Raw genomic sequence first — 13761 nt, 5'->3', positions numbered from 1 at the left:
TCATAGAAACCCTTCACAAGCTAGGGTTCTCTATAAATTACCAAAAATCACATCTACAACCGTGTCAAATACAACAATACTTAGGAGCAGCAATCAACACACAGAAAGGGATTGCCACTCCAAGTCCACAAAGGGTAAAAGCATTCCAAAATGTAATACTAAACATGCACCCAAACCAACACTATCAAGTGAGGTTTGTGATGAAACTTCTAGACATGATGTCTTCATGCATAGCCATTGTCCCAAACGCAAGACTACACATGCGGCCCTTACAACAGTGCCTAGCAACACAATGGACACAAGCACAGGGTCAACTTCAAGATCTAATGTTGATAGACCGCTAAACATACTCCTCGCTTCAATGGTGGAATCCTATAAATTTAAACCAAGAGCGGCCATTCCAAGACCCTGTGCCTCAATCCGTGATCACAACAGATGCTTTGATGGTAGGGTGGGGAGCACACCTCAACCAGCACAGCATACAGGGACAATGGGACGCTCAACAAAGCCAACTTCATATAAATCATCTAGAACTGCTAGCAGTGTTTCTAGCATTGAAAGCATTTCAACCGTTAATAGCCCACAAACACATTCTTGTCAAAACAGACAACATGACAACAATGTATTACCTAAACAAACAGGGAGGGACTCACTCATCACATCTGTGTCTCTTAGCACAAAAGATTTGGCATTAGGCGATTCACAATCACATTCACCTAATAGCACAGTACATCCCAGGAATTCAAAACCAGTTAGCCGACAATCTCAGTCGAGACCATCAACAAACCCACGAATGGGAACTTCATCCCCAGACACTGCAAACTTACTTTCGAAGCTGGGGAACACCACAAATAGACCTATTTGCAACAAAAGAAAATGCAAAATGCCAAAACTTTGCGTCCAGGTATCCACACCCTCACTCCAAGGGCAATGTGTTATGGATGAGTTGCTTTTCCCCCTCTCCCACTCCTTCCATATCTAGTAAACAAATTGAGTCAAAACAAACTCAAACTAATACTAATAGCACCAACTTGGGCTTGCCAACCATGGTACACAGCACTACTAGATCTGTCAGTAGTACCTCATATCAAACTACCAACCAGACCAGATCTGTTAACTCAACACAAACAGATCAGACACCAGAATCCAGCATCGCTCAATCTAGCATTCTGGCTCCTGAAGTCTTAGAATTTGGACATTTAGACCTTACACAATAATGTATGGAGGTATTTAAACAAGCTAGGAAACCTACTACAAGACATTGTTACGCAAATAAATGGAAAAGATTTGTTTATTACTGCCATAATAATCAAATTCAACCACTACGTGCGTCCGCAAAAAACATTGTAAGCTACTTATTACACTTACAAAAATCGAAGCTAGCTTTTTCCTCCATTAAAATACATCTCACAGCAATAGCTGCCTATCTGCAGATTACACATTCAACATCACTCTTTAGAATCCCAGTCAACAAAGCATTTATGGAGGGTCTAAAGAGAATCATACCCCCGAGAACACCACCAGTTCCCTCATGGAACCTCAATATTGCATTAACACGACTCGTGGGTCCACCAATTGAACCCATGCACTCTTGTGAGATGCAATACTTAACCTGGAAAGTAGCCTTCCTAATAGCTATCACATCTTTTAGAAGAGTAAGTGAAATACAAGCATTTACCCTTTATACAAATACACAAACATAAAGTGGTTCTATGCACAAATCCCCAAATTCTTACCAAAAGTTATATCACCGTTCCACCTAAACCAAACAGTGGAACTCCCAGTCTTTTTTCCACAACCAGACTCGGTAGCCGAAAGAGCCTTACATACATTAGACATCAAAAGGGCACTAATGTATTACATTGATAGGACAAAACAATTTTGCAAGACAAAACAATTGTTTGTAGCCTTCCAAAAACCTCATGCAGGAAATCCAATATTCAAACAAGGCATTGCCAGATGGATAGTGAAATGTATTCAAACTTGTTATGTTAAAGCAAAGAGAGACCTGCCTATTACGCCAAAGGCACACTCCACTAGAAAGAAAGGCGCCACAATGGCCTTTCTAGGAAATATACCTCTGACAGAAATCTGTAAGGCAGCCACATGGTCTACGCCTCATACATTCACAAAACATTACTGTGTAGATGTGTTAACAACACAACAAGCCACAGTAGGACAGGCAGTATTACGAACATTATTTCAAACAACTTCAACAGGCTAAACCACCGCTTTTGGGGAGATAACTGCTTACTAGTCTATGCACAGCATGTGCATCTGCAGCTACACATGCCATCGAATGGAAAATGTCACTTCCCCAGTGTACATCTGTTCGTGGCATGAGATGCTGCAGATTCACATGCGCCCTCCCGCCTCCCCGGGAGCCTGTAGCCGTTATAAGTTGATGAAAATTGTATATTATATGTTGATAAAACTTGTACATTTGTAAATTTGTAAATATATATCACTTTTAGACACATTATGTACATACATACTTACTCCATTGCATGGGCACCTTTACTATATACACAACTCCTACCTCACCCTCTGCGGGAAAAACAATCTAAGATGGAGTCGACGCCCATGCGCAATGGAGCCGAAAGGGGAGGAGTCCCTCGGTCTCGTGACTCGAAAAGACTTCTTCGAAGAAAAACAACTTGTAACACTCCGAGCCCAACACTAGATGGCAGGATAATGCACAGCATGTGAATCTTCAGCGTCTCATGCCACGAACAGATGTACACTGGGTAAGTGACATTTTATATATGTTCAATCGCATGTGTAGCTGCAGATTCACATGCTGTGCATTATCCTGCCATCTAGTGTTGGGCTCGGAGTGTTCCAAGTTGTTTTTCTTCGAAGAAGTCTTTTCGAGTCACTAGATCGAGGGACTCCTCCCCTTTCGGCTCCATTGCGCATGGGCGTCGACTCCATCTTAGATTGTTTTCTTTCCGCCATCGGGTTCGGACGTGTTCCTCTTCGCTCCGTGTTTCGGTTCGGAAAGTTAGTTAAATCTCGGAAAATTTGACGGTATTGTTTGCGTTCGGTATCGGGTTAGTTAAAACAGATCGACACCGAATTTTAAACAGCTCAGGTGGACCTTCGGGGTTTTCGATTCCCCGGCGGGGCCTGGTCAGCCCGACCTCGTGCGTCTTCAAGGCTAATGGAACGGACCCCATTCTGCTTCTGCCCCGAATGCCACAACAAGTATCCTTACACAGATCAGCATCTGGTCTGTAATTTGTGTTTATCTCCCGAACACAAAGAGGATACCTGCGAGGCCTGTCGAGCGTTTCGGTCGAGGAAAATGCTAAGAGACCAGAGAGCAAGAAGACTTCAAATGGCGTCGGCGCTGGCAGGACATCAACACTTGGAGGAAGAAGAAACCTTCTCCATCGCGGACTCGGACGAGGCCGAAACCGAACAGACGCCGAAAACCGTGAGTAAAACACCCCTGGCCAAGACTCACGGAAAGTACATAAAAGCCCAGGGGACTCCACCGCCAGCAGGCTATGGCTTAACCCGAAAATTAGGTGACCGGCCGTCAGCACTGAAAAAGGGCACGCACGTGTCGAAGTCATCCGACTTCGGTCGCGATACCGGCACAGAACAAGCTCGACACCGAGTCAGAGCAATCTCGACATCAAGAGAGCGGCACCGAAACGAGTCGGCACCGAGATATCGGAACACCGAAAGGCAAAAAAGTGTCTTCGGAACCGAAAAAGACAGTCGAAAAGGTTTCGATACCAAAACATCCGGCCTCGGTGCCGAAACCAAGTTCCTACACCGAGGAACACGGCCTGTCCCCACAGATGCAAGGACACAGATTCAGACAGGAGCTAGAGGCAGGGGGAGCCAGATTACACTCAAAGAAGGCTCCACATTCAGAAGGACACAGGAAAGATTAGTACTCTCCCTCCAATCCGAATTAAAAGGAAACTTTCCTTCCAAGAGAAAGACAAGCAACCACAAGCAAAGGTGGCAAAACAAATAACTCCGCCACCATCACCACAGCGCTCACCCCAACCATCACCGGTAGCCACTCCACCAATGATGCAGTCTCCAACTCATACAGGAATGAGTCAAGATGATCCTGATGCATGGGATCTTTATGATGCGCCAGTATCAGATAACAGTCCAGACTGTTATCCAGCGAGACCATCACCACCTGAGGACAGTACTGCCTATACACAGGTGGTGTCAAGAGCAGCCGCGTTTCACAATGTCACCCTGCACGCAGAACCAATTGAAGATGACTTTTTGTTTAATACTCTGTGGTCCACACATAGCCAGTACCAGAGTCTCCCTATGTTACCGGGAATGCTGAAACACTCAAAGCAAGTGTTTCAAGAGCCTGTGAAAGGCAGGGCCATCACTCCAAGGGTGGAGAAAAAGTACAAACCCCCACCAACAGACCCTGTGTACATCACGCAGCAATTGACACCGGACTCAGTGGTAGTAGGGGCAGCTCGCAAAAGGGCGAACTCACACACCTCGGAAGATGCACCACCACCCGACAAGGAAAGTCGCAAGTTCGACGCAGCGGGGAAAGGGGTCGCTGCACAAGCTGCCAACCAATGGTGCATTGCAAATTCACAGGCCTTGCTGGCTAGATATGATAGAGCTCATTGGGACAAAATGCAACATTTCATAGAACATCTACCCAAAGAGTTCCAAAATAGGGCACAACAAGTGGTGGAAGAAGGCCAAAGTATCTCGAACAACCAGATACGGTCGGCAATGGATGCAGCAGACACAGCTGCTAGGACTGTAAATACAGCGGTCACCATACGGAGACACGCATGGCTAAGCACCTCAGGATTCAAGCCGGAAATTCAACAAGCGGTGCTGAATATGCCTTTTAACGGACAGCAGTTGTTTGGGCCGGAGGTGGACACTGCTATCGAGAAACTTAAAAAGGACACCGATAGGGCCAAAGCCATGGGCGCACTCTACTCCCCACAGAGCAGAGGCACATTTCGGAAAACACAGTTTAGAGGGGTGTTTCGAGGACAAAACACAGAACCCTCAACCTCACAAACAAGACCCACATACCAGAGCCAGTATCAGAGGGGAAGTTTTAGGGGACAATACAGAGGGGGACAGTTCCCTAAAAATAGAGGGAAGTTCCAAAGTCCCAAGACAACACAAAATAAACAGTGACTTCAGTGTCACAAATCCCCAACACATAACACCAGTGGGGGGGGGGGAGACTAACAAATTTTTACCAACACTGGGAGGAAATAACAACAGACGCGTGGGTCCTAGCCATTATCCAACATGGTTATTGCATAGAATTCCTACAATTCCCTCCAAATGTCCCACCGAAAACACACAACATGTCCAAACAACACATGGATCTATTACAACTGGAGGTCCAAGCGTTGTTGCAAAAAGATGCAATAGAACTAGTACCAATTCAACAGAAAGGAACGGGGGTTTACTCCCTGTACTTTCTGATACCCAAAAAAGACAAAACTCTAAGACCCATACTAGATCTCAGAACATTAAACATTTACATCAAATCAGATCACTTTCATATGGTGACACTGCAAGACGTGATCCCATTGCTCAAACAACAAGACTACATGACAACACTAGAACTCAAGGATGCGTATTTCCATATACCCATACATCCTTCCCACAGAAAATACTTGAGGTTTGTAATCCAAGGAGTACATTAGCAGTTCAAAGTGTTGCCATTCGGAATTACAACAGCGCCAAGAGTTTTTACAAAATGCCTTGCCGTAGTGGCAGCCCATATCAGTAGGGAGCAAATGCATGTGTTCCCGTACCTAGACGATTGGTTAATCAAAACCAATACGCAAGAACGGTGTTCACAACACACAAAGTATGTAATAGAAACCCTTCACAAGCTAGGGTTCTCACTCAACTACAACAAATCACACCTACAGCCGTGTCAAATACAACAGTACTTAGGAGCAACAATCAACACTAAAAAAGGGATTGCCACTCCAAGTCCACAAAGGGTACAGGCATTCCAAAACGTAATACAGGCGGTGCACCCAAACCAAAGATTCCAGGTAAAATTAGTAATGAAACTACTAGGCATGATGTCCTCATGCATAGCCATTGTCCCAAACGCAAGATTACACATGCAGCCCTTACAACAGTGCCTAGCATCACAATGGTCACAAGCACAGGGTCAACTTCAAGATCTAGTGTTGATAGACCGCCAAACATACACCTCGCTTCAGTGGTGGAATACTATAAATTTAAACAAAGGGCGGCCTTTCCAAGACACTGTGCCTCAATACTTGATCACAACGGATGCTTCCATGGTAGGGTGGGGAGCACACCTCAACCAACACAGCATCCAAGGACAATGGAACACTCAGCAGACACAGCTTCATATAAATCACTTAGAACTACTAGCAGTATTTCTAGCGTTGAAAGCATTTCAACCTATAATAACCCACAAACACATTCTTGTCAAAACAGACAACATGCCAACAATGTATTATCAGAACAAACAGGGAGGGTTACACTCGACACAATTGTGTCTCTTAGCTCAAAAGATATGGCATTGGGCGATTCACAACCACATTCGCCTAATAGCGCAGTTCATACCAGGAATTCAAAATCAGTTAGCCGACAATCTTTCTCGGGATCACCAGCAGATCCACGAATGGGAAATTCATCCAAAAATACTAGAAACTTACTTCCAAAAATGGGGAACACCGCAAATAGACCTATTTCCAACAAAAGAAAACGCAAAATGCCAAAACTTCGCATCCAGGTACCCACAAGCTCACTCTCAAGGCAATGCGTTATGGATGAGTTGGTCAGGGATATTTGCATACGCTTTTCCCCCTCTCCCACTCCTTCCGTATCTAGTAAACAAATTGAGTCAAAACAAACTCAAACTCATACTGATAGCACCAACTTGGGCACGGCAACCTTGGTACACAACACGACTAGACCTCTCAGTAGTGCCTCATATCAAACTGCCAAACAGACCAGATCTGTTAACTCAACACAAACAACAGATCAGACACCCGAATCCAGCATCGCTCAATCTAGCAATTTGGCTCCTGAAATCTTAGAATTCGGACACCTAGACCTTACACAAGAATGCATGGAGGTCATAAAGCAAGCTAGGAAACCAACCACAAGACATTGCTACGCAAATAAGCGGAAAAGGTTTGTTTATTACTGCCATAATAATCAAATGCAACCATTACACGCATCTGCTAAAAACATTGTAAGCTACCTACTACACTTACAAAAGTCCAAGTTAGCTTTTTCATCCATTAAAATACATCTGACTGCAATTTTGGCTTATCTGCAAATTACGCACTCAACGTCATTATTCAGAATCCCAGTCATAAAAGCATTTATGGAGGGTCTGAAAAGGATTATCCCACCAGGAACACCACCAGTTCCTTCGTGGAACCTCAACATCGTGTTAACACGACTCATGGGTCCACCATTTGAACCCATGCACTCATGTGAGATACAGTACTTAACATGGAAAGTAGCCTTTCTAATAGCTATCACATCTTTCAGAAGAGTAAGTGAAATACAAGCCTTTACCATACAAGAACCCTTTATACAAATACACAAACATAAAGTAGTTCTACGCACAGATCCTAAATTCTTACCTAAAGTCATATCACCGTTCCACTTAAATCAAACCGTGGAACTCCCAGTGTTCTTTCCAGAACCAGATTCGGTAGCTGAGAGAGCATTACATACATTAGACATCAAAAGGGCACTAATGTATTACATTGATAGAACAAACAAATTTGCAAAACAAAACAATTGTTTGTTGCTTTCCAAAAACCTCATACAGGGAATCCAATATCAAAACAAGGCATTCCAGATGGATAGTTAAATGGATTCAAACCTGTTATATAAAGGCAAAAAGAGAACTGCCTATTACACCAAAGGCACACTCCACTAGAAAGAAAGGTGCTACCATGGCCTTTCTAGGAAACATACCAATGACTGAAATCTGTAAGGCAGCCACATGGTCTACGCCTCATACATTTACCAAACATTACTGCGTGGATGTGTTAACAACACAGCAAGCCACAGTAGGACAAGCAGTATTACGGACATTATTTTAAACAACTTCAACTCCTACAGGCTGAACCACCGCTTTTTGGGGAGATAACTGCTTACTAGTCTATGCACAGCATGTGTATCTGCAGCTACACATGCCATCGAACGGAAAATGTCACTTACCCAGTGTACATCTGTTCATGGCATGAGACGCTGCAGATTCACATGCGCCCTCCCACCTCCCCGGGAGCCTGTAGCCGTTTTAAGTTGACAAAAAATTAATCTTGTACATTTGTAAATTTGTAAATATATCACTTTTAGCTACATTATGTACATACATACTTACTCCATTGCATGGGCACTATTACTATATACACAACTCCTACCTCACCCTCTGCGGGGAAAACAATCTAAGATGGAGTCGACGCCCATGCGCAATGGAGCCGAAAGGGGAGGAGTCCCTCGATCTTGTGACTCGAAAAGACTTCTTCGAAGAAAAACAACTTGTAACACCCCGAGCCCAACACTAGATGGCGGGATGTGCACAGCATGTGAATCTGCAGCGTCTCATGCCACGAACAGATGCACACTGGGTAAGTGACATTTTCCATATATAGCGAGAGAGAGAGAGAGACAGAGAGATGGGAAGGAAAAAGAGAACACACATTAATATAGAACTGGGAACATTCATCCCATCCATCCAGTATATTCCAAATATGCTTTTACTTGACTATGAAGGCACCCAGCAGCACTTGCTTCTGTCACTCAGGATTAAACGTTTACATTAATTGTGCAGTGAACATGCATATCAAGGATGTTTACAAGCAATTCAGGTACAGCCCTTCAGTTCCACCTGCCTTTCTCACTAGTCATTAAATGATGATACTCCGCTAAAAGCAAAGCAGTCTCGTTAACTTCTGAAAACTGTATACAAATTGTATTTGTAATGGAAACATTAAACCAATTTAGTACTCCTGTACTAATTTTGTCAACAGGACAGTTCATAATGTCTGGCATCTTAAAGAGTGAGGGAATAACAGTATAGAGCACTGGTTCTTAAATTGTGGCCTCATGCCCCCGGGGGTCAGTGGAGCCTACTTAGAGGCTCTGTGACTGCTTATAAAGTCAAGTTATCTTAACAGATTTCTAAAGTGTATCTAAATAAATAAGCACAATTTTAAAACGAAAATTATAAACCCTTCTGTAAATGTGAATTCTTTTGAAGTTGGAGGCTATAGATGAGTTGGTATCCTCAGATTGATTTCTAGGAACAGTGCAAATGCGTCAAACAGAATACCGTATTGATGATTGAACTCAATTGGATTTATGAAAGCTCCAACCTTTCCATGAAACTTTAATTTTTTTTAATTTATTTTGTTTGTCAATTAAATAAAATATTTACTCGTTTGTATTTTTGCTTAATGAGTATTTGTTTCTGTTTTTTGTGTATTCCTTTCCTTTCTGATTCTGATTCAAATCATCAAAAATGCTGATGCCAGAGGCCCGTGGCTTCCAGTAATAATTCAGTGGATGTCCCTCAATACCAATAATTCAGTGAGGGTCCTCTTGTTTCTGTAACAAATACATGGGGTTCCACAAAAGCAAAAGGTAGAGGACCAATAGTATGGAGCATTATTTTGGCACTTCCTTATGCATTGCTTGATACGCTGAAGGCATTGGCTTTTGATGCCAGTTTGCCCTTTGACGGTGAATATAGATTAAGGACCTCAAAGATGTTGTGATGCAGTGGAGCGTGTTAAGGTGTGCAGTATGGTTAGAGGCCCATTGACACATGGGAGTCGTTTTTTGTGAAATACAAGCCAAGGCAGATGTGAGTCTAGTAGTGAAGGTGGTAAATAACCAGAGCGAGGACCAAAGGCATGTAGTGAGGCAGACTGAAGTGTAATGAACTACTAGTGGATCATGTGTTAAGGGTACGGTTCACTTTGTGGAAGCACTTATTTTGGGGGGGGGGAATTTAGTTTCTGCATCGGTTTTACATTTTCTGAGAAGGTCAACGAGGGTTATTTACGGCTAAAGGAACATGGAACACATTTGTCTACTAAGAGGATCTTTGCAAACAATGCTGGTAGTATTAAAGAAGTGTACAAACAGCTTGACTAAAGTTACTTGCACCAGCAAGATGACCTATCCCATGAGAAATGTGCACTTGACACCTGTAGATTTGCTAAGTCGTAGTCAACAGTGTTGAAAGTTGCTGTAAAGTCAAGCAGTATGGTAGTGTCTCTTTTGTTTTGATCTTATGTGATCAGAAGTCCTCTAAAGTTCTAGAGGGCAGTTTGTTCAGCGTTGGGAGTAGTGTACAATACATAAAACCTTTATTTATTGTATGTTTAATATATTTATTGCTAAGAAAAGTGACTATTTAACCAAAGAAATACTGCTTTAGTAATGCATAGAAATTCATGCATACATTGGTCAGTAGACTAGGCCTATTATGACACTTTAACCCTCAAAAGGTACAGTGAATAAAAATGCTGCAGAGAAGTGGCACTTCAAGATTGGAGAACATTTGGCATACTTATTGAAGATAGATTTTCAACAGTGTGAAAAGGTTAATACAGGGTTTTATGCTGTATAAAACAGTCCCAAGTGAATTAACACATACACACTAATGACGGATGTTTCTGCCAATAGGAATGAATAGCTACAAACTGTAGTATGGTTTAACAAATTAGCAAACAGAAGCAGAACAGGCTATTATTATCCTGCTGATTTTATTTATAAAATGTGAGTGCCAAAAATGCTGGATGTAAACATGGAGGAATAACATGAAAACCAATGCTACATAATAAAGTCCGAGTCATAAGCACTCCCTGATAGGCAGTGGGCTTTAGATTCTTTTAGACATTGTACATAAGCAACCCAGCACCTTTTTAAAGTTGTGGATATAAGGTCATTAACTGTGTGATGCCGTCTACTCCGTTCATTTTTTTTTTTCTTCCTTTCAATGCCTTCTTTCATAGTTTTCATTCTTCTTAGACGCAGAGCTCTGCTCGATCCCTTGTGACCTCCAGTCTTGAAGGACCTGCCACCCCCCAGACACCAGTGTGGTGTCCGCAGACTACCTGTGGAAATATTCCACATCCGTTGTCATCAATGACGGACATCAAAGAAGAAGGGTAAGCAAGGATCAATGCTTGCTATGGAAACAGTTTTTTATGGTCTGCTGTTTGCTGTGTTCAACACACACGGTATATAGAGTAGAAATACACAGTCAGTATAATAACCAAAGCATGTATAACTTTGTTCCAAAATGTTGTCTTTGTCTTTCTGGACCAGTCTTTCTAGAAAAGCTAAAGCAGGGCATATCTTTTAAACTTTGCACCGGACAATGTGGCATGTAAAGTGTTTCTCATGTCATTGTTTTACCTTTAGTAAAGAAATTCTAATTTTTGAAGGATACTCTGCCCTTCTGTTGAAAGCCCTATACTAACATAGTCTGTGACCCTGTGGTGTGGAAGTCCAACAGGATGTCTTCCTTCATGTGCCTTAACTAATACAATACCAAGAGTCATCTAACAATCAACAGCAAAGACGTAGTATTGTGTTTAATGGGAGCACGGTTTGAAGACGTGTGGCACTGTGTAAATACTTTAGCCCCTTTATTAATTTAAATTCTGACCTTTAATTGTAAAAATCGATATAATTCAAGATTTAGTGAGAGGCCTGTAGAAATTCGCTAAATTGATGAATGAAGACTTAGCGTTATTCACTAATAAAGAAAATATCTTTCACTTCTGTGTAGGTTTGTCAGAAACACAAGAATGAAAGCGCAGATGGTCCTTGTTTTATTAGTTCAATAGAAAGCAGTTTGAGTGCACTCTGTGACAACTAAAATTGCTGTGTTTTTTTTTTCTCCAAGCTTTATTAACTTCATTAGTTCTTCATCATAAAGATCGTTGTGTCGTGGCCATTTGAATGATGGTGTCACACACATTGCCTTTCTCTCTTTTGTGACCCCTATATCTCCCTGTTCCTTTATGTTTCTCCTCTTCTCTGAACCCTAAGCAATGCCCCCTCCCGAGGTGTGAACCATTTACCTTGCTTTGTTTTTATCTCCTGTCCTGTTAATGATTCATTGACAATCGCAGCCCTGCTTGGATAGGCTGCCTTTGACATGAAGACTATTGTGAAGGGTAACTTTTGCATTCAGCATGCATTCATTGCTGAGAGAATCTTAGATGTTGAAAAACATTTCAGGCTGAATAGAGCCCATAGAGCTTTCTTTGTCACCTGACAGGGTTTCTGTTCTACCTCAACCCAGAAGAAAACTGTGCACATTGCTTCCTTTCCCTAGAAGAGAGCTGCATGTGGGAGACTCTATCTTACATTCTTGCAAGGAGTCTTGCATTCCCTGAGTGGTTCTACTTAGTGTGTCTGCACCGTGTAGACGGATGGTACTTCTCAACATTAGCTAGTCTGTCTCTACATTTCTGTATTCTCACAAAGTCTGATTTGGAAGCTCACTCCTAGTTTGTTTACTCCAGATTAGGTACATGATATATAGACCATCAAAACTATCTTCACTTTGTGAAGTAATTTCCATTTCTTGTTTGCATAATATCTCTTCAACTCTGATTCATCATGTGTTAATTTTTTTAACTTAGGTACTTCCGACAGCACATAAAACAATATTGTGCCCTTAATGCCACATTTCCCAGAGTAGACCATGGAGTACTACCAGTTAGTCCAATATTGGAACTTCCATAGATTCAAATGCTTGAATCGTACTCCCTTGTCGAGAAGGGAGTCCCCGGGTACCTTGTAATAGCAATGCAATGCTTAGTATAGTGCATGAAGGCCTTAGGCCCTTCACCTTAGGAGCATATCCTAGTCTGTTTTGAAAAAAGAGACCAAACACAGGCTTCAGCCAATCAGGCTGCTTTACCCTCTAGAACACTCCTGTGGGAAGCTCCAGTCTCTCAGATTTTCTACCGCACATTGTGCTAGGGCGTCTCCACTTAGATCTGCTCAGTCACACCTTTTCAGAGTTTTTTTCTGGTAATTTGTTTTCCAAAGTTTCCGTGCTTCATTAGTTCTCCATTAAACCAAATATTTTTGTTTGAGGATCCACATTAAGATTGCACTTACTGTCTTTATCCAGACCATTCAGCTAAAGACTGCAAGGTATGTTGGACCTTTTCTAATAAAACTTTAGAGGACAGAGAGCAGAGGCTGCTGATTTGGCTCCAGAAGCTCAAGAAAAGAACCTGTGTCTGGCTCTGAGAGTGACAACTCGTCTACGTCCTCTAGATGATCTCGTAAGAGGGACAGGACCCCTCGCTCCTGTTCCTCCTGTTAGCAGCCCAAGAATACCTAAAAAAAGATCACTCACGAGTCTTACAAAGGTCGTAGTCCTTCAGGATCTCCTTACACTGATTAATCTTCTTTAAAACATAAAGAGAAAAAAAAGGACATTCTATCTCTGCAGAAAGGTTAAAAAGGCACTTCAGAACCCCCTAGAACACCTCTGAGGGGTCATCACTCTTTTAAAAAGCCTTCCTCTGTGCCACCTTTTGGCAAAATGTCGACAAAGGTCACACAGTCGATGAGAACCTCGTTGACGACGACAAAGACATTCACAGCAATGTCGATGGTGGCACCATGACCATGGTCTCAACACTAGCAACTACCTCATCCTTTACGACGACTACAACACCATCGTCAAAGGCATCTACAGCAAAATTGTCAAAATTGAGGAGCTCTCTC

General features: G+C 42.4%; 1 protein-coding gene across 1 annotated transcript in view; it reads left to right on the top strand.

Moving 5' to 3' along the window:
- Positions 1-13761, top strand: part of LOC138300931 (inhibitor of nuclear factor kappa-B kinase subunit alpha-like) — a 417875-nt gene that overhangs the window by 298358 nt on the left and 105756 nt on the right. Inside the window, exon 19 of the mRNA XM_069240833.1 lies at positions 11032-11171. Coding sequence (XP_069096934.1) covers positions 11032-11171 — 140 coding nt within the window. The remainder of the gene's footprint in view (positions 1-11031; positions 11172-13761) is intronic.

This window comes from Pleurodeles waltl, chromosome 6 (assembly GCF_031143425.1).
Source record: "Pleurodeles waltl isolate 20211129_DDA chromosome 6, aPleWal1.hap1.20221129, whole genome shotgun sequence".
Taxonomy (NCBI): Eukaryota; Metazoa; Chordata; class Amphibia; order Caudata; family Salamandridae; genus Pleurodeles; species Pleurodeles waltl.
This window is presented reverse-complemented; position numbering and strand designations above follow the sequence as displayed.